This window comes from Equus asinus, chromosome 26 (assembly GCF_041296235.1).
Source record: "Equus asinus isolate D_3611 breed Donkey chromosome 26, EquAss-T2T_v2, whole genome shotgun sequence".
Taxonomy (NCBI): Eukaryota; Metazoa; Chordata; class Mammalia; order Perissodactyla; family Equidae; genus Equus; species Equus asinus.
The window spans coordinates 30,006,581-30,033,848 of NC_091815.1; the positions used below are offsets into that span (position 1 = coordinate 30,006,581).

The window sequence follows — 27,268 nt, forward strand, 5'->3', positions numbered from 1 at the left end:
GTAAAGTTCATAATAACGGCGCATGATACTGATCACTTCCTAAGCCTGAGACCTGGGGCCAGGTGCTTTATATTCACGATCTCACTGGGTCTTCCCCCCAACCCGGCGGGGCAAAAGCGGAAGAGAAACAGTGGGTACTGCTATAATGCCTAGTTTATAAACGCGGAAGAAACTGCGGCTCCAAGAGATATGTCCCTTGTCCGGGATCATGACACCCTCCCCGGGCCAGAGGTCTCTCAACAAGTGTCCAGTCTTGGAGCTGTAGAAAGACACAGAGCTAAGAAACAGGTGGAGTTCTCAGACCCTCGAAGCCGAGTCCAGAGCGGCGAGGTTCGCTAGACAGCCGACCGCTGGGGGAACGCGCATGCGCACTAAATCAGGCGGCCCGAAGGCTTGGGGAGGGGTTGACAGGTGAGAGAGAGGTGGTGGCCGTGAGAACCCTGGAATAGTAACTCGGAAGGCACAGAAAGACTATCACCTAAGGGACTGGTCAGGGGACCAGACCAGGGGTCACAAGGCGGGGCTATTGGCCCAAAGCCCTGCTCCCCGAACCTGGGTACGGCAACCAGGAAGGCTCCTTTAACGCAAGAGGGGCGTGGTGGAGCAGAACGCTTTCAAGCGTTACGGTGGCCGGGAAAGATCAAGAAGCATGAACCGGAAGGACATGAAGAATCGGCGGGACAAAGAGAACAGGATCGCCTCGAAGGCTCATATAGCTGAAAGATAAGGGTTTATTCCAGCAGGCAGAAGAAATGGAGCCTGTAGGAAGCGCATATGTTGACGAGAGAGTCCTGAGAGTACGGAGCAGGCAGCGTTTCTACTAGATGAAAACAAAAGGGCTGCGGTGGGGAGGGGGCGTACGGTGGCTGGGTTGGCTCTTTCATAGCCGGAAGCGGCTCTCCCGAGAGGCGTGGCTGAGGCGCTCTTGCCGGTACGGTGGCCGACGCGTCGGGCCAACTGTGAAATCTCGCGCGATCACGCTGGCGCTGTCGGGGTCGGGGCGGGGCTGGCGGCGGGGGCGGGGACCCAGAGCGGGAAGATGGCGGCGGCGCAGGAGGCGGACGGGGCCGGCAGCGCCGTGGTGGCGGCCGGGGGAGGCGGCTCCGGTCAGGTACGGAGGCCGAGAAGGGCCTGAGGGGTTCTTCCCCACCCGGTGGGCCTCCCACGGGGCGTGTCCTGCCCTTTTTCGCGGAATCCCATGCATCGGGGGCTCCTTGCCCAGAGGGACCTTGAATGCCGGGCCCAGGCGAGGCCGGGCGGCCCGGGAGGCCGGACAGTGCGGGGAGCGGGGCCCTGTTGCGCGCCGGGTCCCCTGCACGCTCGCGCTAGGCGGCCACCAGCCTCGTTGCTCGAGGCGGGAGACAGTGGCGTGGTGGGGCGCAGACCTGTACCCAGGCTCCCCGGGTTCTCGACTCCGCGGTTCCAGGCTCCAGGACCGTTCCTAGGGTGGTCGGGCTCGCGGTGCCTGGGGTGTGGGCAGTGCTTGATTAATTGGGAGTTTTCTAGCTCTGGGGAAGTCAGGTTATCATCGTGGGTAAGGGCACGGGCTGTGGAGGCCAACAGACCCATTTTACAGATGGGAATCCGAGGAACGGCGACACTAAGGCACTTGCAGAAGGTCACCCGGGTTGGGTTTGGGATCCATTCCGTGTGGAAGTTACCAGGCATTGCTAACCCCGGGGTCAGGCCAGCGATGGGTGTGCTTTTGGCATAAACGAGTCCTATGGGGGTTAGTTCAGGTGCTGATGACTTCTGACCCATTGCCCTCTCTACTAAACTGAGGCTGCAGAACGTACGAGTTCAGGCAGCCACCCTTCCAGTGTTTAGGGAATCCACAAAGTGACAGCAAGGTGCTGTCGACCCACCCACTGGGATGTCGCTGACATGTGGGAGGCAGCACAGGGAGAGGAGGGCAGCTTGGGAAGGGAGGATGGAGCTGACTTTCTGCGTGACCTCGGCAAGTGGCTCCCCCTCTTTGGGCCTTCATTTCTCCAGTGGTGAATGGAGGGGTTGGACAGGAGGGCCAGCCGTAGGATGGGCCACAAAGACAGCTCCAGCCATGTCCCTGCCATCAGTGGAGTGGGAGAGAAGGCTGACATGCAAAGAGTTAGCATCCTGGATGGCTAGGGTGGTGCCAGAAGTCTGTGCCCAGGACTGAGGGAGCCCAGAGGAGGGGCAAGTAATGTCACCTGGGGAGGACCCCAGGATGAAGTTTGCGTGACAGAGCCCAACATACCTGGTTCAGCATCTTCAACCAGGGGCGGCCTCAGGAAATGTCTATTGAGTTAGTGCTGGAATGAAGACTCAGTCCGTGTCTCCAGGGGCTTCCCAGTCTTACTGAGGTCTTCCCTCTGTGACTCGGTGGTGGTGGGGGGGGGGGTGATCAGAGAGTCTGGGGCTCAGGGAGCCCTGAGCTTCCAGAGACACCCCCCCCATCATCTCTTTTCCCACCTCTGCTTAAAACTGTTCCAGACTTACTCGTTTGCCTTGAGGATAAAGTACAAACACTTTAGCAGATCAAGGCCTCGGGTGATCTGACTTTGCTTGAACCTCGGCGCTGTTGACATCTTAGGTTAGATAATTCTTCCCTGTGGGCGCTGTCCCATGCATTGTAGGATGTTTAGCAGCATCCCTGGGCCCTACACGCTAGATGTCGGTAGCGCACACACCCCTCCCCAGTTGTGACAACCAAAAATGTCTGCAGATGTTGTTAAATGTCCCCTGGGGGGCAGAATTGCCCCCGCTGGAGGACCCCTGGCCGAGAGAAGCATCAGCCGCCCCGAGCCTCTCTTCTTTCCGAGAGTGTGCCCGCTATCTCTTTCCCCAGGCTTTGCACGTGTTTCTTGCTTCTTTATCTGGTTGATCCTTACTGGTCCTGTGCATCTCAGATGTCCCTCCCTAGGAAGCCCTCTCTGACCCTCTCAGACTGGATCAGGGCTTCCACAGCCCCCTGGGCTCCCGTGCCCCAGTGCTGCCCACTCTGGGTTGTCACTGTCTGTCCACTTGACTGGGAGCCCCTGGAGGGCAGAACTGAAACTGTCTTGGTCACCCCTGTGTCCCCAGCACCGCCTGGCCCGAGACCTGGCACAGAGCCGTGCTCAGTGTTTGTGGGATGGATGGCTCTTGAGGCAGAAGCCAGGCTGAGGTGGAATTCCCATGGTGGACCCTGGCCCTCAGGACGTGCTGGAAAGCCTGTCTTCACACTCCCAGCCCCGGCCCGGCCTCCTGGTCTCAGCTGCTTCCTGAGCCCCTTAGTGGGTGTTCCTGGGGATTGTGTGTGAGGTTGGACATGTGGGTTCAAGAGCAGGAACTGTGTCTTGGTCAGTGCTGTGTCCACAGCCGCCACCACCCTCGCCTGGCCTCCAGGGCCTAGCCCAGAGTGGGCAGACCCTGAGTCTCAGGCTCCAGCCAGCCTGCTCTTCCTTTGGCTGGGGGCTCAGACACAGGGTCCATAGCTCTCCCATTCATTCCTTCAGCTACTGTGTGTTGAGTCCCCACTGCATGCTAGGCCCCATGCTGATGCTGCGGGTACACCCGGGAACAGAACAGAGGTCCTTCCCGCTTGGGGCTCACGTCCTAGTTGAGGGCTGGGCGTGGGCGTGGGTGTGGCAGGGAGGAGAACCCACAGGGATAGTGAGGAGGATAAGTGAAAATATGTAGCAGGTCAGATGGCAATAAGTGCCATGGACAGAAATAGAGCCGGGGAGGGGGCTAGGAAGTGAAGGGTGGGTGGGAGGGTTGCAATTTCAACGAGGTAGTCTGGGAAGGCCTCTCTGGAGGTAGTCTGGGAAGGCCTCTCTGAGGAGGCGGCTTTTGAACAAAGACTCGAAGGAGATGAGAGAGGGAGACATGCAGATACATGGGGGGAAAGCCTTTCAGGTAAAGGGAACAGCCCCTGCAAAGGCCCTGAGGTGGGAAGTGCCTGCTGTGATGAAGAAACAGCCAGGAGGCTGTTGTGGCTGGAGCCAGTCAGCGAGGGGAGGTGGGTGAGAGCAGAGAGGCAGGGAGGGGGCCATGGTGAGGACTTGGCCTTTACTCCGAAGGAAGGAGGGCCACGGGAAAGTTACCTGTTTATCGAGGTATAGTTTTGATACCATGACATTCACCTGTTGTCAGGAGAGAGTTCAGTGGCTTTTGGCACCTTTATGTAGTTGTGCGGAGCCGCCACCCCCGTCCAGTCTGGAAGCCCTGCCTTCCCCTCAGCACCTTTGCGTATAAGCTTTTGTGAGGACGTCCGTTCTTGTTTCTCCCGGTAGAGACCTACGAGTCGGGTTGCTGGTTTGGGCAGCAAGGGCACATTGAACTTGCTAAAGATCTGCCGTCGTTTTCAAAGCAGTGGCTCCCTTCTTCCCACGAGCCGTGTGCAGCCCTTCAGTTTCTCCACACCCTCAGCCGCACTTGCGACTGTCGTCTTTTGGGTTACGGCCATCCTCCTGAAGGGGCGGCTCGCTGTGGGTTTCGTTTGCATTTCCCTGGGAGGGCTTCCTGCCAGCCTGTCCACCACTGCAGCTAAGACAGCAGACCTGGGAGTCAGCCAGACCTGGGTTCAAATCCCGGCCTGGCCTTAAACTTCCGTTTCTTGACCCAGAATCAGCTCAGACCTGCTGGAAACCCTTACTCGGCCCCCCAGAGCTTCCAGGAGGGAGGCCAGCCCTGAGCGAGGGGACCCTGGGCCTGTCTAACCTGGCCAGCCCCTTCCCTCCACCTTTCTGTCTCCCAGTAGGCCCTTCACCCACACGTCTGACAGCTTCTCGGGGAGGCCGCCCCCACCGCCCAGTCCAAGTGGGTCCCTGTCCCCCGCCCTGGTGGCCGTCATCTGCCCTGCTTGTTTCCTCCAGACCACTTTGCCTGTTTTCCATCTTTAATGGTCCTGTTGACTGTTCTGCAGGCGTGTTTCCCTCTAGGCCCTGAGCTCTGGGAGGCACCACCTAGCACAGGGCCTGGCGCACAGTAGGTGCTCAGGAAATATTTTTCCAACACCCGAAGGAAGTCTTTGCTGTCTAAAACATACCGATATCTTCACAACGTGGCCCTTGCGTCAGAGAGGGGAAGTGACAGGCCCAGGGTCTCACAGCCGGGAACTGAGGGACCCGCAGCCTAGGTCTATCAGATCCCACAGTCCCCACCTTTTACCACGGTGCTGCCTCACACTTTGGGGGATGGCAAGAAAGAGCTCTTGCTGGTGAAGGGGCAGGAGGTGACAAGTGACACATTTGACAAACACTGGCCTCTGCTCCGTGGCAGCCCCATCTGGCTGGGTGGGGGGGACCTCTGTCCCTGCCCCCCGGGGTGTTTGAGGCTGACAGAAGACTTTGCAGAGGAGTAGGCTTGGGGCGGGGCAGTGGAGGCCCGGAGGGGAGTGGATTGGGTGGGCTAGTGCCCGGGGGGCCCTTCAGGGAGCATTTGTTGATTCCACAGGTGTCTGTGGAGCCTCTGCTCTGTGCTGGCCCTGTGCTGGGTGATGCTCCTACCTAACGGACGTGACGGTCCTGGTCCTGCCTCTTGAAGGCAGTGGGGTGAGGGGACAGAGCTGGGAGGACCAGGGAGCCAGCAGGAGCAAGGAGAAGGGCAGGAAGAATGGAAGAATTGGGAGAATGTTCCAGGCCTGACATCATGAAATTGTGCTGCCGAGCGTCTGACTGAGGAGTCTTCCTCCGGGAAGCCCCGCCTGCCTCCCCGGCCTGCCCACCCCCGTCACCTTGCTGCCGCCACCCTTCTTGAGTGACTGGGACAAGTGACTTAGATTCCCTGAGCCCCCGTTTGCCTGGCTGCCGGTTGGAGACGTCCGTAGTTCTGGCCGCCCGGGGAGGCTGTGCCGCGTCCACTGCCCGTGCCTCCGCTGAGGCTCGCGGGAGCGCAGCTCTGGCTCTGGCTGTGTTTTTCTGTATCCGTCTCACCTGCTGACTCAGGAGCCCCTGGAGGGATGGGCCCCACACAGGGCTGGCCGCAGAGGAGGCCTCAGGAACTGTTTGCCCAGGGAGGGAGAAACCCAAGCCTTGCAGGCTCTGGCACCTTCTGCCTTGTCCCCAGTAACTGTCTCCTGCGTCCTGGGCTCCGGCCCCAGGGAGCCAGCAATGGCCGGTCCTCAGAGTCAGCCCATGTCTCTCAGCTTCCCTTCTACCCTCTGCTTCCCTCATTGTGTTCTCTGCACTGGCCAGCTGGTTATGTTTTAGGGCTCACCTCCGACGTCCCCTCCTCCAGGAAGTCCATCCTGCCTCCCAGGCTGGACCAGGTGCCCCCTCTGGGCTCCTGCATCCCAGCCCTGCCCACTCTGGGTCATCCCTGTCTGGGGATGGGTCCGGCTTCACCTCTGATCTGTGGGCCTCAGGAGGGTAGCCCAGGATCTCAGTCACCCGTGTCCCCAGCACCAAGTAGGTGCTGGCAGGGTGTCTTCCTCTTGAAGGAAGAGGTCTCACGCCCCTTCCTAGGTGCTGTTTTTTATCCCTTCTCCAGTTACTGGTCAGGCACCCCCTGTGCTCAGCCCTGCGCTGGGCCGGGGTGCACGGTAGTGCCTGGGACAGCCCCAGTGCCTCAGGTCGCCTCCTCCCTGCTCACCCCAGCTCTGTCCCCGGCAGGTGACCAGCAATGGCAGCATCGGGAGGGACGCGCCGGCAGAGACCCAGCCCCAGAACCCACCGCCCCAGCCAGCACCCAACGCCTGGCAGATCATCAAAGGCGTGCTGTTCAGGTGAGCAGACGGGGCTTTGCTTTGGTTCCCTGAAAAGCATTCAGGTAAGAAGAGCGTGCAGCAGCCAGGAAACCGTCACTGAGCACAGCCGTCCGTGCCGTATCGGTGGCGGCCTTTTTTTCTATGATAGAATTTTTGCATTGTGGTGAAGTAGACTGTGTCCGCTTGCTGGGGCCGCTGGGGCGGACAGCACAGACCGGGCGGCCTGAACAGCAGCAGTGCATCTCCTCGCAGTCCTGGAGGCTGGGAGCCGCCTGTCAGCAGGGCTGCTTTCTCCTGAGGCCCTTCCCCTTGGCCTGTAGATCGGCGGCCGTCTGCTCCCGGGGTCCTCGCGTGGTCCCTCTGTGTGCGTCTGTGTCCTGATCATCTCTTCTTAGAACCACACCAGTCACTGGGTTCGGGCCCACCCGTAGGACCTTAGTCACCGCTTTAAAGGCCCTGTCTCCAAAGGCAGCCACCGAGGCACCAAGGGCTAGGACTCTGGCAGGTGAATTTGGGGGGACACAGTTCAGCCACAACATCCACATTACAGAAAACTTACCCCTTGAGCTGTGTTCAGGTGTACCGTTTAGCACGTTGACATCGTTGTGCAGCCACCACCCCCATCCGTCTCCGGAACTTTTCCATCTTCCCAAACTCAAACTCCGTCCCCGTTAGACACTGAGTCTTCATCGCGCTCTCCCCAGCCCCCAACAACACCTTCTTCTTTCTGTCTCTGTGCCTTCTGCTGTCCAGGGACCTCAGATAAGTGAGTGACACAGCGCGTCCTTTTGTGACAGGCTCGTGGTGATCTGTGCGCGTGTGGACTCACTTGGCCGTTCCTGGGCGGTGGAAGCGCAGGGCCTGCTTTCTCAAAGCCCGGCCCCTGACGGACGCCCTGGGGAGACACTGTGTGGGGCAGGGGACATACTGGTGCCGAGTTCTGTCCCTGTCTGCCTAGACCTGGTGCGGTCCCCACCTCTGCTCTGGGCCTTCGTTCACCTCTCTGCCAAGTGGACATTTCTTTCTCTTTCTGGAGCGGTGTTAACAAAACGGTCAAGAGGCCAGGCCAGGCAGTTAGGCAGTCACTTCTTCCAGTTATGTGCCGTAAAGAATTCCAGGGCAGAGATGTTTAAAAGAGTCCTCCCCTTGCCTGGAACATCTTCCCACAGCGATGGCCTGCTGCAAGGGAGCCTGGGAAGTGTGGTCTGGGTTCTGGGAAACGGAGCACCAGGCTGCAGAGCAGGGCTTCTGTTGCTGAGGAAGAAGGGGAGGTTGGTTTCTGGGGCGGCTACTCGTCTCTTCTGTGCCGTCTTATTAGTATTTTCCCTAAACTCATAGATGTTATGTGCTTGTTGTAGAAGATAAAACAGTTCAAACAATACGTAAGAGTATAAAGCAGTGTGCCATCTTGGTGGCTCTCCCAGAAACATACCTGTAACTGGCCTTAACGGGATTATTTAAGGATGCTCACACACAGCTTTCAAAATAGAGAAGAATGGGGAACAGCCTGCTTGTCCACAAAAGGGGATCAGCTCCAGAAATTTGAGGGACAGGGGGCTGTCAACCAGTATGTAACAGCACAGGCCTGCTCTGACCTCTGAGCTGTGTGACCAGTCAGGTGACCGCCCCTCGTGCCTGAGTTTCCACCTCAGAGATAGGACTCCTGCCAGCTCACAGGTCACCGAAATGATGTCGAGAGAATCTGCCAACAGGGGACGCGGGAGCCCGCACAGCCCCAGAGTTGGCCGTGATTGCTTTTGTTGTTCAACGTAAAAAAAGCTTAGAAAGTATGTTCTAAAGAGAAACACTAAAAAATAGCCCACAATTCCCGACATGGTCACCAATCACATTCCGGTCAGGGACAGGCCCGCCCGCCTGCTGTCCTCCAAGAGGATCGCACAGCCGTGCAGGAAGGAAAGTCCCACTGCTCAGTGTGGACACCTGGGGTCATTCCTGATGTGGACCCCAAGCTTCTTCAGCCATGGAACCCTGTCCCACTCCTCCCCCGGGTCCAAGAAGGACCTAGAATTTTCTTATATATCGGTTTCTTTTTGTCATGCTTTAAGCAGCTATGAATAAAGATTATTTTTATCTTTCCCTTCATTTTTACATAAGAGGCAGCCTCTTACACAGTTCTGCACCTTGGCTTTTCTCATTAAGAATGTGTCTGCGCGATCTCCGCCTCGCTGCGTGGGGAGCTTCCTTCCCGTGGACGTGGTTAAGCCCCCACAGTGCCGCCACTTTCCTTCCTTGGAACCGGCAGCACCAGACAGCAGGCCGGGGGGCCCGAGACCATCGCGTCTGGGCTTCTTACAAGGGGGTTCAGGGTTGGTTTCAGGGGTCTCTGAACTCCTTGGAATGGCCTTTTGTGGGTAGAGGGCAGGTCTGTGGTTTTCAGCACATCTTCCAATTATACCAGTGGTTACCTGGAGTGGGGGCAGGGTGGCAACTGGGCGGATAAATGGACGGGGTCCGAGGGAGAGTCTTCATTATACGTCTTTTCATGCCTTCAAAATCTTTCTGAACCCGTGATTGTAGTACCTCTTTAGGGTGGGAGGGAGGATTGAAAGGCTCTTTTACTTGCTTGCTCTGGAACGTTGAGAAGCATTAGGTGAGGGCTGGTCCCCTGCGGGCTGGCCTCCCGGGGCGGGGCTTCCCGCCTGGGGTGTGGATGGCGGGCGGGGTCCACAGGCCCTCGGAGAGGGTCGCAAAACTGTGGGTGGACGGGGACGCACAGATGTTCTGTGGGAGACTAGGGGGCTGGACTCCTAAAAAGCCCTGGCCAGTCTGCCTCGTTTGACGTGTGGGCACCCAGAAGTCCAGAGGGGTTGGGACCCCCACAGACCACCCCCTAAGCCAGGGCGTCTCTGCTCGTGGGTGTCCCTGCTCCCACACTCTCCTTTGGCGTATTTTCCAAAGTGGGAGCCTCTCTTGCGGCGCTGGGGTCCCCGGAGATCGCTGGTCTCAAACCTTCCCCAGCGCCCACGTCACGGACTTCTCGGCGAGGCAGCAGGTGGCGCAGCTGGGCCCCCGCCCCTGGGAGCCCGGCCCCCAGGGCTCCCTGGCTTCTGCAGGGAGAGACGAGTCCCTGCCTGCCCTTCGCTGGGGTTCGGGGTTCGGTAGGGAGGGACCCCACCTGCACGCGCATTCCCTCACAATGTTTTTCCATGCTGGAGTTTTTGTTGTCTGTCTTTTTCCTGTGATGAAAATAACAGCAATAATAGGTAAGACTTCTGAAGCACTTACTGAGTATGTGCCAGGCTCCGTTCCAGAAGATGTATGCATCTCGTTACGTATGTGTGTGTGCATCTCTCTCAGTGCGTTTAGTGTCTGTAAAGAACCCTGAGAGACAGTAGTGTTACTATCTCCATTTTAACTGTTGAGGCAATGGAGGCCCAGAGAGGTTGAGTCTCGCCCAAGGTCACACAGTCACTAAGTGGCATAGCTCAGCTTCAGATCCAGGTATTTGCAGCTTAGAGGCTGAGGACTTGACCTCTCTGTTATATAGCTTTTCACATGTGTAGTTAATAAGTACTTGTCTCATTTAATAATTACACCGCTGCGTGTATCTGGGAGACCTGAATTAACACAACAGAAGTTTATTTCTCTCTCGTGTACCAGTCTGGACCTAGGCAGATCGGGATTCTGCAGTCTTCTGTGACCCAGATTCCTTCCTGCATTTTGTTCCACCATTTCTAGATTTTGCCTTTTATCCTCATGGCCAAAAATGGCTGCTAAAGATCTAGCCATCACATTCACATTCCAGGAGGGAAGATGAAATCAAGGAGGGGTGCTCTTTCTCTTGAAGGCTACTTCCCAAAAGCCTAAAATAACACATTGTTTTTCCATTTTATTGACCAGAACTTTACCCCGTGTCCACACTCAGCTGTAAGCGAGGCTGGAATTGTAATCTTTATTCTGCATGGCCAAGGGCACCAGCCAAAATTTAGTTTTCTTATTGAGGAAGAATGGATATTGGGAAACAACCAGCAATTTGCTACAGTTTTGTCTGGGGGCTTTTATTTGCCCCATTTAAAAACAATTCAAAGAGAAAAGCATACAGAAGGTAAAAATCACCTGGAGATGCCCATCATTCGTCGTCACTGTGTTGGTGGTGTTCCTGTTACACGTGGGTCCCCGTGCACGCTGTTTGTATCATGCACGGTTTGTAAGGCAGTCTTGTGTTTTGAGGCGTTTTGTGTTCTGTTTTTCCTTACGCTATGCCGTCCCCTCCTCCCCCAGCCAAAGGAATGTACTTTAAAATCTGACGTCTGTCATTTCACACCTTTCTCTTTTATGTCTTTATTGTGTAAAGGTGCGTATACAGGTTGGATTTTTTTTTTTTTTGGCTTTTTATTGCAGTAAAACACACATAACATGACATTGCCCACTTTTCAGTGCGCAGCTCAGTGGCACGAATCCACTGACGGTGTGGTGCAGCCATGCCTGCCATCCGCCTCCAGAACTTCATCCTCTGGGCGGAACCTGTCCCCGTTAGACCCTGACTCCCCCTCCCCTCCCCCAGGCCAGCTTTGTTGTTAACAGAGTGTATTACTGTGTTATAAAGCAGAACCACGTTCTGTGCGCGTCTTCATCTCCCGTCCCCTGGGACAGTGTCCGGAGCTGTCCCCAAGTCACTCGCAGTCCTCAGACTGGCTAATAGCGTGTTTGTTCAATTTTGTGAACGGAGAAGATGACTGTAAACTCTCTGTTTTAACAGAGATAGCGTCATTTTGTTTTTATTTCTGTTTTTCCTGTCATGTTATTGAGTGCGCATCTTCCGAAGCTGTCTCGATGTACCTTTCGCAGGTTTTCTAACAGATTCTGAGGCTTCTGCGTTCCATGCTTCTGAGCATCGCAGACTTTGTTTTGGCCTCTGCTGGGGCTCACTCAGTGCCTGTTTCCTCGTGTGCCTGGCTTAGCCTGGGCTGTGCGTTGGTCGTTAGATGTGAAAAATTCGTCACGGGAGTAATTTCAGGCCTGGGATGTGCACGATCTCCTGCAGAGAGGACTTGCTTTGCGTCTGCTGGCTGCCCGGGGCATGGGGCATCGTCCCCCTGCTCTCCTCGAACCACCTTCAGGGCTCTGGCCCCGCCCACCTGTCTGTGACACCCAGGGAGGGCCAGGCCCCTCCTGCTGCCCCTCGTCCTGGGCCCGGAGCCCTGTGGGGTCTTAGCTTCTCCTGGCGTAGGTCTTTGGTGAGCTCGTGTGGCCCTGGGCCAGCATTTCTGTCACCATCAAAGTACCTAGCCTGTGTCCTCAGACACCAAAAGAAGCTTCCGGTGCTCCCCTGCTTCTCTGGGTTCCAATCTCCCCTTCAGTTTTTGCGTGATAAGTTTACAGTCTTGTCTGTTTTTCAGTGCTTTTAAGAATATATATTTACATAGATTCACATGTAAACTTGATTAAAAATATATAAAAGACAACGCGTATGAGCCGTATATATTGTTATTACGTCATGGTGTATAATTATAAGTGTAAAAGTAGTATGGGTTTTCTTAGAGGATTAATTTTTCTCCGGCTTCTCCAAGTCGGTTCCGGCAGGAGCGTTGGTCCGAAGCCCCAGCCTGTTGCTGCTAACGGTGAAGACTAACCCGTTACTTACTGTCCGCTTCTCTAGTTTTCAGCCGAAGTTCTGAAGTGCTGCTCTTCCTGAGCTGCTGCCTCTAAAGGCTTCGATTCCAGACTCTTAGCATCCTCTCACTTGGGGATCCCAGGGGACTGGGACATTAGGTTTCCTAGGCCCGAGGTTTCGAGGGTCCAAGCCCCTGCAGCCCCGTGGCCACTGGGAGCTCCTGGAGGACTGGGGGTGGGGGTCTGCCTGGAGACCAGGGCAGCCCAGGCCCCCATGCTGGCACACAATGGCAGCTCCTCGGACACAGCCTTTGGGGGCGTCCGTCCTCTCACCAGCCCCGGGTAGGCCCTGGCAGCGCCGCCGAGTCAGCGGGAGCTCAGGTGGAGCCACGCTGGAGAGAAGAGGCTTGGTCCTCACCCTGCCCTGCTTCCCTCCTCAGGATCTTCATCATCTGGGCCATCAGCAGCTGGTTCCGCCGAGGGCCGGCCCCTCAGGACCAGGCAGGCCCTGGAGGAGCCCCGCGCGTCGCCAGCCGCAACCTGTTCCCCAAAGACACTTTAATGGTAACCGCCAGCTGGGAAGGCGGCCCCTGGAGAGGAGGGCGCGGGGGAGGGCACAGGGCAGTGACAGGGGCCATCGGGACACACCCTGGCCCTAGTCCCTGGCGGGTCTGTGAACAGGTCTGGGGTTGAGGAATCCTGGGTCCCGCCACAGCCCTTGAAACCTGAGTCACTCAGGAGACACCCGGAAGGAGAAAGTAAATTCTCTAGGTTTCATGGTGCTACTTTCTGGGGAAAGGGGTGCCAGAGGCTCCACGCGGCTTGTTAAGAGCTGTCTTAACAGGGTCCATACGTAGTTTGTTTCAAAAGTACGTTCAGGCTCTAAAAGTCGCGAAGGGAGGGGTGCAGGGGCCATGGCAGGAAAGTGGGAGGGAGAGAGCTGAGGCTGGCGGGGCGGGGTGGGGCGAGGGAGCGGCCACAGCGAGGCTGCGGACTCCAGGCCTCGGCCACCTTCGCTGTCTCTGCAGCTCTGGGCTTTCCGATTTCATGGCCTTCAGCAGGGTGACCACCGCTCAGCTGTTCTGTTCAGCAGGCCACTAGGGCCCTGGACAAAGGTGGCCGCAGGGACTTGAGAAAGGAGGGTGTTCTCAGGCCCGGCTTCCCGCCTCCCTGTGTTCTCAGTAGCTGATGCTCCCGCACCTCTGGACTGTGTTATCCATAAGCTGGCGGAGCCCTGGCTGTCAGAGGCCGAGAAGGGAGAGGATAATTCAGGGAGATCCTGATGCTGTCGCACTCCAAATTCTAATTGGCAGCCTGGCCGTGGTTCAGTTGTGTTTTGCTCATAGATGTCACAGACGCAGACCAGGACAGATGTGGCGGGAGGATGAGAAAAGAGAACATTTATTCTACCAGCTGCTGCTCTTCTCCCCACCACCCCCTCCCCCACAGCATGGTTCCTTAATATCTTGACCACGACCACAGCTCTTCATCTGCTCTTTATCCGTCCACCTTCAGAGGCTCTTAGCAGCAGCCCTCAGCTCCCCTCTTCCCCTCCCGACAGAACCTGCACGTGTACATCTCAGAGCACGAGCACTTTACAGACTTCAACGCCACATCAGCGCTCTTCTGGGAGCAACACGACCTTGTGTATGGCGACTGGACCAGCGGCGAGAACTCAGACGGCTGCTACGAGCACTTCGCCGAGCTCGACATTCCACAGGTGGGGACAGTTCCTGGTTTCTGGCCCCAAGGCTGTGCAGGGCACCAAGCTGGGCCGTCTGGTGGAAGCCTCCTGGCAACCCTGGGAACTGGGAAATGTTATCTCCATTTGACTAATGAGGAAACTGAGGTACAGAGGGGTTAAGTGACTTACCCAAGGTCACACAGCTAGTGAGAGATTCAAACTCAGGCTGTCTGGCTCTGGACTCTGGCATCCCCAGGTTCAAATCCTGCCTCCTCCAGGAAGCCCTCCCACACTCACAGGCTCAGGTAGTTGCCCTCTCTGGGCTCTCCCACCCAACGTCTGCCCACTCTGAGTTGTCACTCTCCCCATGGGACTGTGAGCCTAGAGGGTAAGGCTGGAGCCGTCTAGGTCACTGCTGTGCCCCCAGCTCTGGCCAGCATGGGGCCAGGTGCAGAATCGGTGAGTGTTGACGTAGTGTTGGGGCTGCCCTCTCATTCATATCCCCAGCAGATCTCCTCCTTGGCCTCCTGGTGGGGAGGGGTGTGTCTCTGTCTGTCTTGGTCTGTGGGGGTGATGGAAGCAGGGTGTGGATGCGGTCTTTCTGAAGCAAGTAGGATAACCCATGCTGAGGGGTGCTCCCAGCCAGATCTCAGGCCCCTCCTTGGACCCAGGAAGGCTGGGGGGCAGCGAGCCAGGCAGTGGGAGCTGCTCCCAGGACTTGGATCAAACCCTCCTTCCAGCTTTGGGTGGGAGGAGGGTGTGTCATTGTCCCTGCGGGATTTTAATCTATGGAGGTGATTGAGGGACGACCTGGGAAGGCCAATGCCATTGAAAGGAGAATTTACTGCATTTCCCGAGAGGAGAGGGCACAGCACACGTGCGGGCCACGTGGGAAGCACCAAGTGTGGTCAGGAGCCAGAGCCAAGGCCGCAGACCGTGTCAGGGTTTCCAGGGGAAGAGCAGGCAGAGGAATCAGCCTGGGACAGGCTGGTTTGGGTACTGTGACGGGCTCTGGGCTTGAGGGGTCTCTAGTGTCTGGCGCCTGCCCTGGCTCATCCAGGGCATCTCACTGTGAGCGTTAGATAAGGGGGTGGCTCGGGTGTAGACTGGAATTGGTTGGTTTGTGGATAAAGGCATGTGGGCAGGCTGCTGCCTTGTGAACTGTCTTCAGGAATTAGGGAGCCCTGGGAGGGACAGGCTTTCCCTGGCCAGCTAGGTCCCCAAGATGTCAGAGCTACGTGAAATGTAGAAAACGTGATTAACACAGAGGGAAGGAAGGAGGACACGGGGCAGCCGGGGGGTCCAAGCTCTGCTCGAGGATCAGCCAAGGGCTCAGGCGTGGCCCTGGCCCTCCACCCCGCGCCGCTTCGGTTTCCTGTCTCTGCAGGTGGGGTGGGAAGAGGCCCCCTCCTCAGGGGAGAGGGGACGCAGGGTGAGAGGCAGAGCTGCACAGGGGCCCACACCCTGGGCTCGGCTCCCCTGATGCTGCACGTCCCATCACCCCTCTGCGTGAGCCCTGGTCGCCTCATCCAGAAAATGGAGATTGTAACACGGCCCACCACGTAAGGCTTACGTGGGTCACGTGTGTGAACCCGCCGGGTCAGGCAGTTCCCATGGGCAGTGCCCATGCAGGCCGACCTGCGTTGTCCCCCTGTGGAATGAATCAGGGGCTGATGGTCACTGAGCCCCACTCTGGGCTCAGTGTCTGTGCTGGGTGGTCCTCACAGCACTGCTGTGGGGACAGCACTGATCACCCGCCCCCTGCAGGTGGGCACAGGCTCAGCCTGAGGTCACACGGCCAGGGTGTGCAGAGCAGATTCGAACCCGAATCTCTCTGACTCTGGTGTTGTGCTTTTAACCGCTCAGCCACGCTGCCCGCCCGCCGGCCGGAGACTTGGGGATGGGGAAGTTGCTGGGGCAGCGGCGTGGGGCCTCACTGTTTCTTCTCCCCGTCGGCCCACCATGCAGAGCGTCCAGCAGAACGGCTCCATCTACATCCACGTCTACTTCACCAAGAGTGGTTTCCACCCAGACCCCCGGCAGAAGGCCCTGTACCGCCGGCTCGCCACGGTCCACATGTCTCGGAGTAAGTCCCTCCCCGCAGCCAGACCCGCCGTCCAGGCGGCCGGCATCCTGGGAGCCCTGGGCCAGTGGACGGGCCTCAGATCTCAGGCGCACAAGGGCGGGAAGGCAGCCTGCGCCCAGCAAGGCTGGGACAGGCAGGCTGGCTCCAGCCCCTCCCACCCTGTCTGTCTCTGTGGACCCCCACAGGCAGACGGGAGAGGAATCAGCTTCGAAAGAGCAGGAGGAGAAAGGGGCTTTTGAAGGGCCGGAGACGAGTTCCAAAGGGGAAGGGCGGGGCCGTCTGGGACACAGTCCGGGCCTGGTAGGAGACGCCGCTCAGGAGTTTGGGAATGAACGACGAATTGAGAAATGAACAGAGAGATCCGGGGGACCTTGGGGACTTGTTGGATCCAGCGTGATCTCTAATCATGTCTGTATCAGCCCAGCCCAGTGAACAGGCCTGCACAGATGCCCGCCCTGGGGTGTCTTGTGGGATGATGCTGGCTCCCGGGTGGCCTGATTGGCCGGTCGTGCATGGCCGTGCTGTGGGCCCCCCGTTCCCAGATGTACGCCTCTGGGCAGCACCCTTCCTTGCCAGAGGCAGGGTGGTGAGGACCGCGTAACTGGACCAAGTCTCCCACTCTCCTCCTAGCTGGCCGCCGGCTGGCGCTGGGTGCCCCCTGGAGAATCCCAATCCATGAACAAGTGCCTGGGACTGGGAGCCCCGAGAAGCCCTGTGTCAGGGCTGGCCTGCACGACTCCTGATGCGGCCTTTGACACTGAGGTCTTCTCCGCCCAGGGCAGCTTCTTCAGCTTTATGTCTCATTGCACATATGTGGTTTAAAATACAAATAACTCAACAAGACAGCGAAACTCATCTCCTGTCCCCCCCCCGCCCCTCCTCCCGCAGCTCCCTCTCCCCACAGCAGCTGCCCTCAGCTCCTTAGCTGTCTCTCTGCTATTTCATCCCCATGGCTCCCAGTAACGAGGCGAGACTGCAAATCCTTGCTTTCTCAGTCTTGGACGTTATCTCTTGCCGCTCTGGAAGAGAAAATCTCAATACAGGAATATCATTTGGTTAGATTAACATTCAGTGTTTAAAGTGGTTTTGAATACATGGCTATTTGCATCTGAACCGCATGGTGAACATAGTTTATTTTTCTTCTTTGTCCAACTTCTTGTTTTCTGTGGGTTTAATCGTTGTGGGTGTCTTCTTGCTCCCTCAGTGTCTTTGTGCTTGAGTCCACTGTCTCACCGTACTTGCGTTTCAGCAGATCTGGAAACTCACGGCTCCCTCAGAAAGCCCCCGTTCCCCTCCGGTGAACTGCGTGTGCTCCGCCTCGCCTTTCTGTCACTGCACCTGTGGGTTTGGTTAAGGTCCCCGGCTGTTGTCGTGTGGCACAGCAACAGATGTACTTCTGTTCCTGTGGGTTAGATCTTTCCTGCTTCTTTTGGTAGAAAAATATCTCAGAGGATGATCATTTTTTTGTTATCGTCTACACTGGAGGAAACAAAAAGTTGGTGACCCTATGTCGGTCCCCAAAACCAATTTGGAAAGGTCCCCCTGTGTTTGCTGAGTGCTGTTCTGCGTGAGTGTGGGATGTGCTGTGCAGGATGCTCCGCCCGGCTGGCTTCCGCGCAGCCAGATCTGCAAAGATGCAGGAGAAGGGGTGTGTCCCCGAAGGTGGGTTCGTCGGGTCTGAGTTAGACGTGCCCGGGGCCTCAGAGCTTGCCTTGAGTGTGACCCAGGTGGGTGGCTGCTCACTTGCGTCCCATTTCCCCCAAGTGACACCAATCATTTCTGTGGTTTTGTGTTTGGTGATCCGTGTCACTGTGTGATAAGGTCATGTTCACAGTTAATGCGACACATCTTGGCCTGGTCTGCAAAATAGAGTCTAGCCCGTGTACCTGAAAAGCCCACCAGGATCATCCAGGCCTCCCTCCCCGGCCTCACAGCTGGGACCCCTTGGAGCAGGGACTTGCGGGGACTCCAAGCTGGCCACCCGCCGACTGGAGGGCGGAGGACGAGAGCGTGGGATCGGAAAGGCCCCCGTCTCCCCCGAGGGCCAGTCACCAGTCCCGAGAGCAGCACTGTCCCCTAGAGACGCGGCACCAGCCGCAGAGTCATTTTAAGTGTTCTAGTGGCCACATTAAAAAAACTGAAAGAACCCATAAAATTAAACTTAGTAATAATTTTATTGAGGTCAGCGTATTGTCATTCAACGTGTGATCAGTCTGAGAACACGGCTTCCCACATTCTCTCTCCCTCTGCACTAAGGGTCACATCCGGTGTGTGCATTGCGCTCACAGCACATCTCAGGACCAGCCACACTGTCCCGGCTCAGTGGGCTGCTGTGGCCAGTGACCACCACGCTGGGTGGTGCAGTTCTAGAAGCTTTAATTCCTAGAAAAGGGGGCTCTTTCCTCCCCACGGAAGGCAGGTCCATCTCATATTGTAATCCCATCTGGATGCTGCCAAGCTGCAGAATGTTCTCCACCCTGAGCCAAAGCCTGTCTCCTGTCCCTCCCCCTCCAGGCCCTCTGGCGCCGGTGGGCACGGCTCCTCCCCTCCCTGTGCTCTCCCAGGTGTGGACCAGCTGCGGAGCATGTCCCCCTGGACTTTACTCTCCAGTATGCCTGACCTCAGCTGTTTACTGCTCTCCTGGACGTGGGGGCAAGGTCTCAAATGAGTTAGTGATAGAGGTGGTGGGATGGGACTTGTGGTGGCAGTAAGAGCAGCAGGCGCTGGGCTGGAACCCCAAGTCAGTGCCCACAAGTGTTTTTGAACGTGAGCTTGTCCATAGCGTCCAGAAGACCCCAGCCCTGGTTCTGAGGGGGTGCGAGGGCGCTGGGCCCTGGGGTTTGTGGGATGTGCAGGGACACTGCCGGGCTGCGCTCTGTGGGACACAGAGCTGCTTCACGATGGTCCCACCATGAAGAGGTGGGGCTTTTATCCGCATTCTCCAGAGGAGGGACCATGGCCCAGGGAAGCGACATGGTCACCAACATGCCTCAGCTCATGGGAGACGGGATGTGACCCAGGGCCCCTGCTCTTGGCCAGCTCCCTTTCCCATTTCCCCATCTCTCCCTGGCCCTCGGGGGCAGGCTGGAGAAGGCAGGACGGGCAGGCCGAGTTTTGTCACAGCATAAGGAAGAGCTGGGAAGTGGCCCGGGTGGAGGAGGGGAGATGGAGCATATGCAAGCGCCAGCCCCGTCTCCTGGCGAGTCTTGGCGAGGTTCTGGGCAGGGTGGCAGAGAGCCCGTGGCCCACCTGGCCTCTGCGAGTGGAAGCGAGGTCCACTCTTGGCTGGGGTTTCACAGCCCCGAAGTATTTCTCACATTGCTGGCCCCAGGCCTTCTCCGGAACTGTCCACAGCCCACCTGTGTGTGTGTGTGTGTATGTGTTCTGGTCGTCACTGAGCCCCTCCTGTGAGGAGACCCCTGCTGTGCTGGATGCATGGGGGTCCACACGGGCCCAGCCCCTCCTGGGCTCCACAGACTGGTGCAGGGAACAGACAGCAGCGGGTGGTGAATGCGGGGGAGCGACAGAGGGCTGTGAAGGAAGGGGAAATGTCCCAAGGAGCATGGCCGGGTGCCTCCTTCCGTGGGGGGGCAGGGGAGCCCCGTGGAAGAAGGACACTTAACCAGGGACTTGAGGGGGAGAAGGAGCCCCCCAGGAAGATTCCAGCCGCGGTGGGAAGTGCAAGGTTGATGCACAGCACGTCCGAAGGGCCAGGGTTGGCATACTGGAGGAGAGGAGTGAGGCAGGTGTGGGTGGGAGGTGGCAGGGGCTGAGAGGTCAGGGGCTGTGGTGGGCATCGCAGGCGCCCTGCTAGGGCCAGCAGGGGCACCTGGGGTCCCGAAGCAGCAGGAGGACACGGTCAGATACTTGGTTAAAGGACCACTGGCCGCCCTGCAGAGAGGGCAGGAGCAGCCAACGGGGGCCAGTGAGGTGACACGGTCATCCAGGAGCGGGCGCCGTGGCCGGCCCTGTTGGTGGGAAGAGTGGTGGGATTTGAGGCATGTGCTGGAGGAGGCGTCCACAGGATGGGCTGATGGAGTGGACGCCGCAGATTCTAGCAGAGGATGACTTGGGTTTCTGCCGGGGCAGTCTCGGCGTGTTGGCGTTGCTATAAAGATGGGAGCCTGGGGCCGGACAGGGTGAGGGCCCTCCAGGCTTTCCGGCTGCCGTCAGTGTCAGCTGTGGGTGGAGGAGTGGGGGCAGCTGTTGGTGGGCAGGGGTCTGGCATCTAGACCCCGGAGGTACCAGCAGGTCTCATGTCCACCTGCTTCCTGCCTCCCCCAACAGTGATCAACAAATACAAGCGCCGGCGGTTTCAGAAAACCAAGAACCTGTTGACGGGAGAGACGGAGGCCGACCCGGAAATGATCAAGGTAAGCACCGAGGCGTGGTCAGGTCCTGGGGGCGTCAGCCGTTCACAGCCCCGCGGCCACCCACCCAGCTCCCATCTGGCACGACTGCTGAGCCACGGCGGGGCCTGGCAAAGCCGCCTCAGCCCATGAGCCTCGATTTCCCTCTTGGAATGGGGCTAGGAGTAGGAGCTCCCTCTGAGGGGGCGGGGAGGTTCGGGGGAGTGTGTGACCGCCAGCACTGACGGCGTGGGCACCTGGCGCGCTTGCCCCAAGTGTCGCAGCCACGAAGCGGCAGGGCGGGGGCTCACAGCCGGCAGCCAGGCCTTGGAGCCTGGGCTCAGCCGGCACGGACGAGGCCCCCATCGTGGGGCTCTCATTGGAGTCCTCCCGGGTGGCTGTGGCGCTTGCCTGTGGTGGGCACCAAAAGCTGGGCTCTCTCCTCGAGGTGGTCCCAGGCAGGAGGGGTGGTCCCTGAGCGTGGAGGTCCCACTTTGCAGCCTGGGTTGTGGTCCCGTCCAGATCTGCGGGCTGGGTTTTCTGCTGTCCGGTGCCCGGGGGATCCAGGGCAGCGCATCTGTAAAGGCTGGCGTGGGGGCTGGCTACAGTGAGCCCTCAGCCAGCGGTCGCTCTTCTGCTGTCGTGTTGTCACGGGAGCCCTCAGGGGGAGCCCAGCAGTGCCTCTGAGGCCCACCAAACCCCATTTCCCCTCAGAGGGCCGAGGACTACGGGCCCGTGGAGGTGATCTCCCACTGGCACCCCAACATCACCATCAACATCGTGGACGACCACACGCCGTGGGTGAAGGGCAGCGTGCCTCCCCCCCTGGACCAGTGTGAGCCCCTGCCCTGGGCTCCTCACCCGCCATTTCCTTGTCTCCGCCCCCTCTCGCCCCCCTCGCCCCCTAGAGATCTCACTGGGTCTCCACCCCTCCCAGGGTCCCTGCCCTGGCCCACCCCTCCCCAGACATTTCCCTTTCTCTCCTCCTCTCCCTGCCACACCCACTGGTGACCCCAGCACCTACCACCATATGCTAAACCTGTCTGCAGACAAGCCCCACCCAGCCCACAGGTGTTTTCACGAACAGCGCATCAGTTGCCAACTTCGAAATCAGGGGAGCCTCACTTAAAAACCCAGATTTCCGACTCCTTTTACAAAACCCTGCCACGTGGTGACCCGCAGGGCAGCCGTGGGCTGGCGCTGAGCCGCAGCTGTCCCCTTCGGTTGGGGCCTGCCCAGCCCTTTCTACCCTGTCCCCTCCGCCAAGGGCAGGAGGCCCTTCAGCTCCTCGTGGCGCAGCTGAGAAATGTCCCCTGTCCTCCAGTCTGTCCGATGGGCCCCATGGGGTCCCCGCAGACCTCTGGATTTGCCCTCTTTGTTCCTGAGGCTGAGGGAGTCCCCACCGCCACGGGTCCCCGGGGCCTCCCGCCCGGGCTGAGCAGAGCCGCGTCGCGTGTGCCCGCAGACGTGAAGTTCGACGCGGTGAGCGGGGACTACTACCCCATCATCTACTTCAACGACTACTGGAACCTGCAGAAGGACTACTACCCCATCAACGAGAGCCTGGCCAGCCTGCCGCTGCGCGTCTCCTTCTGCCCGCTCTCCCTCTGGCGCTGGCAGCTCTACGCCGCCCAGAGCACCAAGTCACCCTGGAACTTCCTGGGCGACGAGCTGTACGAGCAGTCAGACGAGGAACAGGACTCGGTGAAGGTGAGGCGGCGGCTGCCCGGCCCCTGCTGGGCCGAGGAGGCCCGCGGTCCCCCCGCCTCCCGGGCCCCCTGCCTCCGGCCCTGGCTCACTGGGGGACCTGCTCCGAGGCGTCTGTGGGCCTCTGTCAGCTTTGCTGTTTGCTTGGCCGGGCCCTCTGCGTCTGGACACGCCCCTCCCTGCTCCTGCCCCGGACTCTGGGCTCCGGCTTGACGTGTCTTCTCCCTCTCACTGTCCTTGAGCATCTTCCAGTGTCTCCCTCTTCTGCATGTGTCTGTGAAGCTGAGACCCGGTGTGCTTGCCTGGGGTCGTCTTTGGAGATGCGTTTCTGTCTCCCATCTCCCCTTCTCTCTCCATTTCCCTCCCTCCCTGTCTGTGTGTCACTCGGCCACCTCTCTCTGCCCGTCTGCCCAGCTCTGACCCACTCCCCTCCTGGCCAGCACTCTCTCCCCATCTCTGGGCAGCCCCGGGGGTCAGGTCTGTGGGGAACATCAACAGGTCCTCTGGGGCTCCCAGGGGAGGAGAGAGGGGTCGGCTCATGCAGGTGCTGCGTTGGTCAGCCACGGGCGAGGGCACGGCAGTGCTCACAGGCGTGTCCCCCACTCCCCAGGTTGCCCTCCTAGAGACCAACCCCTACCTACTGGCGCTCACCATCATCGTGTCCATCGTCCACAGTGTCTTTGAGTTCCTGGCCTTCAAGAACGGTAGGGGTGGGACCCTCAGGCCTTTGCGAGGCCGCAGGGGGCTGGGGACAGGAGGGTGCGTGGCACTGGGTAGGGCCTGCCCCCTCTCTCTTACCCTCCATCCCCATAGGTCCTCCCCCTACCGGGGTCTCTCGGCCCTACTCTCCAGAGGAGTGGTGAGCTGGGGAGGGCAATGGCCTCAAAACTCCCAGCCCAGAAACTCCCATCCACGGGCGCGGCACTGGGTGGGGCCGGCCTGCTGCTCTGCGCGGCAGAAGCCAGGCCAGCAGCCCAGGAAGCGGCCGGGGAACTCCGAGGCCGGGAGCAGGGAAGCCCCAGCGCTTGCTCCCGCCCCCTGCCCAGCAGGCTGCCTGGTAGGGAGGCCCCTCGGGGTCGACTGGACAGGGCCCACCCGAGGGGGAAGGTGACAGCCCTGTCCCCAGAAGGCTCCTAGGTTCCAAAGGCCAACAGTGGTGATGGCAGCCATTGCAGGGCCTGGCCACGTGCCAGGCACTGTTGTGAGTGCCCTAACCTGTTAGCCCCTTGGGTCCCCACAGCCACAACCCACGAGGGCACCTGTCACTGCCTCCACACTCCAGGGAGGCCATGGGGGCTCGGGGTTAGCACCTTGCCCATGTCACCCAGCTCCCAGGTGGCCCAGGCAGGATCGGACCCAGGCAGCCGGCTCCAGCACCCACGCTCATGCCCCTTCTCCCTTCCCCAGAGAACCCCAGTCTGCGGAGGCCTGCTGCTCTGCAGCTTCTGGAAGGGGCCGTAGTAATGAGTACTGTTATTAGTATTATTAAGACAATATTGCCATGATTGAGAATTACCTTCTAGAAAATTCTAATGTCAGAACTGGACAGCAGGTGTTGCCCACCACCTGTAGGGAGGGGGTCCTTTAGCTGTGGTGTGTGGCACGCTCGCTGTGCCTGGGACATGCCAGCTCACAGATGCTCTGCTGACTGCGAACAGGTTGCCTCGGGTGCCTCTTTTCGTGACGAGAAATGAGGGCCCAAAAGAGGTAGTCAGTCACCTGAGGTCACACAGCTGGGGTGTGGGCCTGGGTGAGCCCAGCTTCCCACTCATGTTTGCTGCCTCCCCGGTGTGAGGTGGTACTTGGGGCCGCCCACCCCCACCAGAACCCCATCTCCAGACCCCTTCTTCGCGGTCAGGATTGGGGTTCTGTGAGCGTCCCCTTCAGATCCCCCAGGGTGTGATGGTCTGATGGGGGTGGGGGGAGCTTGCCAGGTGTGCCAGAACTCGGGAAGCCTGCGGGCGAGTGGCCCTGTGTCACGGGCCTCGCTTCGCCTCTATCAGGCGTTGCAATGGGTCAGCCCCTGTGGCTGCAGGCGCCAGACCTCAGCCCAGCCAGGGTCAAACAGCACTGTGTCCCCCTCTGGCTGCTGGGGAGACCGGGCCCTGTGGTGGGTCCTGGAGCAACATCAGAAGGAGCTCCCGTTGGAGACCAGTGTCCAGGGCCCTTGCTTGTGGCCCAAGTGCGTCCGTGGGCCCGTCCTTCACGGTTCCAGGGTGGCGAGCTGGAGGAGGTGGTCTCGAAGCATGGGTCCCAGATCTTCCCTCCCAGGGGCGGTGGCATGGCACCAGGGTGCACAGCCCAGGTCTGGCATCACAGAGACCCGGCTTCCGTCCAGATTCGGCCAGGCCAGGCTGTGCAGCCTCAGGGAAGTGGCTCCCTGACCGGTCTTAGCACCTGGCATGGGGTGAGCACCTGGGATATGGCAGCGGTCCCGTCACCGTCACTACCAGTCGAGGGGCTGCACCCTGGGGGGTCTGGCATGAGGACTGCAGAGGTCCTCCTGCCTGGGGCTCCGGGCGGTGCCCATGAAGCTGACTCTTCGTCGGGGGGAGTAGCGTGCACCCCTTCCCCTCGGCAGGCCCAACGCGGCCCAGGGTCTGAGGAGGATGGGCATGCAACCTTCTGGCTTCCTCCCCCTCTCACGCACAGATATCCAGTTCTGGAACAGCCGGCAGTCCCTGGAGGGCCTGTCCGTGCGCTCCGTCTTCTTCGGCGTTTTCCAGTCTTTCGTGGTCCTCCTCTATATCCTGGACAATGAGACCAACTTTGTGGTCCAGGTCAGCGTCTTCATCGGGGTCCTCATCGACCTCTGGAAGATCACCAAGGTCATGGATGTCCGGGTAAGGCCAGCGCCATGCTGTTCCAGGGGCCACGGGGGTTGGGAGGGGGTCGTCTGGCCCAGCCAGACCCTGGAGCTGGCCCTGGGGGTTTCCCAACGCCTGCCACACTCCCAGGACAAGGGGATTTTCACACCGGGGGATTTTTCAGGTCACACGAGGGCAGGGGAACTGGGAGCAGTGGGGAAGGGCAGGGGCTGGAATTGGCTGGGGGGGGCGGGAGCCAGCGCGGCAGCTGACCACGGCTTCCCTCCCCGTCCACAGCTGGACCGGGAGCACAAGGTGGCAGGACTGTTCCCCCGCCCAACCTTCAAAGACAAGTCCACGTACGTCGAGTCCTCGACCAAAGTGTATGATGACGTGAGTGTCCCCCACCCTGGGCCCCGGGACAGGCTCCAAGCACCCGCACACTCCTGGGGGACCAGGGGATGGGCAGTGGGTGGGGGACCAGCGCATCTGCCTGCTGCCTGTTGGGCCCACGCTTTATGGCCTATGTCACACCCTCTAGTGTCCCCCGCCTGCCATACATACTTCCTGGCTGAGGCCAGAGTTCCCAGGGCCACCTGGAAATCCCCCGGGCCGGCCTGCCAGACCAGGTGTGGGTGAGTGAGGGTGGGGAGCAGGGGTGCCCGGTCCCAGACCCGCCCGTGCCCCACAGATGGCGTTCCGGTACCTGTCGTGGATCCTCTTCCCGCTCCTGGGCTGCTACGCCGTCTACAGTCTCCTGTACCTGGAGCACAAGGGCTGGTACTCCTGGGTGCTCAGCATGCTCTATGGCTTCCTGCTGACCTTCGGTGAGCAGCACTGAGCACACCCCCCGCCCACGCGGGCCGCGCTGGGGCCACGGCAGCAATCACACCAGCCCGGCCTGCCCTCCTGCTCTCGGCCCAGTGTGGGAGCCAGACTTGTCCCCAGACAGGGACAGCCCAGGGTGGGCAGGGGTGGCCTGTGGCAAGCCTTGAAGGTGTGCCTGGTCCAGTCTGGGGGTCAGAGAGGGCTTCCATGAGGCCACGAACAGTGCATTTCAGTCCCTGTCCTCAGGGGACCCACAGAGTGAATAAGCAGACAGCGAGTTACAGCGTGTGATGAGAGGGGTGCACGGTAGAGGGGGGTCAGGGAGATCTCTAGGGGGGTAATGTGTCAGCTGGGGCCTGAAAGATGCTAAGGAGGGAGCCATGCAAAGACCTAGTCATAGAGGACAGAGCACGTGCAGAGGCCCTGAGGTCAGATGGGCCTGGGGGCTGGAAGCGGCGGGGAGGCCACTCTGGCTGGAGCAGAGTGGCGAGGGGAGGGAGGCTGGAAACGCGGTCAGAGGGGCCAGGGTCCGGACGCCTCCACTCACGGCCGACCCTTCGCCACCACAGGCTTCATCACCATGACCCCCCAGCTCTTCATCAACTACAAGCTCAAGTCCGTGGCCCACCTGCCCTGGCGCATGCTCACCTACAAGGCCCTCAACACCTTCATCGATGACCTGTTTGCCTTCGTCATCAAGATGCCCGTCATGTACCGGATCGGCTGCCTGCGGGACGGTGAGGCCCCCAGGGCTGGGCACAGGCCGACTCAGGGCCTGGTCTGAGGGAGGGGGCTCGGCCCAGTCTCCCAGGACCACCCCCCTCACCCCGCCCCGTTCCCCCCAGATGTGGTCTTCTTCATCTACCTCTACCAACGGTGGATCTACCGCGTCGACCCCACGCGGGTGAACGAGTTTGGCATGAGCGGCGAGGCCCCCACAGCAGCCACCCCCGTGGCCGAGGCCCCGACAGCAGCAGGGGCCCTCCCAACCGTCCCCGCCACGCCCACGGCCCCCGCAACAGAGGAGGCCCCCACGCCCCTGCCCGCCAAGCCCAGCCAGGGGGCCAGCTCTGCCAGCGAGCCCCAGGAAGCCCCTCCAAAGCCAGCAGAGGACAAGAAAAGGGATTAGCCGCTCCTCGTCCTCCTCGTCCACTCCAGCTCCTGGTGACCACCACCCCCGCCACCCTGGCCCCCTCGCCTCCCTGCCGTCGCCCTTTCCCTGGACAGATGGGGCCGGGGGTGGGAGGCCCCCACGGGCCAGGGCCCAGTGTGGTGTGGGGGCCGGGCAGCCCAAGGCACGTTGTTCGTGGAGGCGCCGTCTGTCCGTCTGTTCCTCTGTGTTTCTAGCCATCTCGCCCCGCCAGCCCAGCACCATCGGGAATCATGGTGAAGCCAACGTGGCGCTGCCGACGGGGGCCAGGCAGGGGCGGGGCCGGGGCCCCTCGGTGGGACACCCACGGCATCCATCATCTTGTCCCCCGTCCCGGCCCACACCCTCCTCCCAGACCGCCGCCCTTTAACACAGTCTGGATTTAATAAATTCATATGGGTGTTTAACTTAAA

The 27,268-nt window shown here is 59.7% G+C and overlaps 1 protein-coding gene across 3 annotated transcripts; it reads left to right on the forward strand.

The window, feature by feature from the left end:
• Positions 1–409: 409 nt before the first annotated feature.
• Positions 410–27,268, forward strand: CLPTM1 (CLPTM1 regulator of GABA type A receptor forward trafficking). Of its 3 annotated transcripts, none has more exons than XM_014868292.3 (14): positions 410–797; positions 6,576–6,688; positions 12,685–12,808; positions 13,806–13,964; positions 15,897–16,014; positions 20,302–20,387; positions 21,078–21,198; positions 21,829–22,073; positions 22,681–22,774; positions 24,723–24,913; positions 25,175–25,270; positions 25,569–25,704; positions 26,275–26,442; positions 26,551–27,268. In XM_014868292.3, the coding sequence occupies exons 1-14, from the start codon at positions 753–755 to the stop codon at positions 26,832–26,834; spliced, it is 1,980 nt and encodes a 659-aa protein (XP_014723778.2). In that variant the 5' UTR covers positions 410–752; the 3' UTR covers positions 26,835–27,268. The 3 variants fall into 3 exon arrangements, with proteins under 3 accessions (XP_014723778.2, XP_070354295.1, XP_014723777.2); XM_070498194.1 differs by having other exon boundaries at positions 647–931; XM_014868291.3 differs by lacking the exon at positions 410–797 and adding an exon at positions 977–1,111.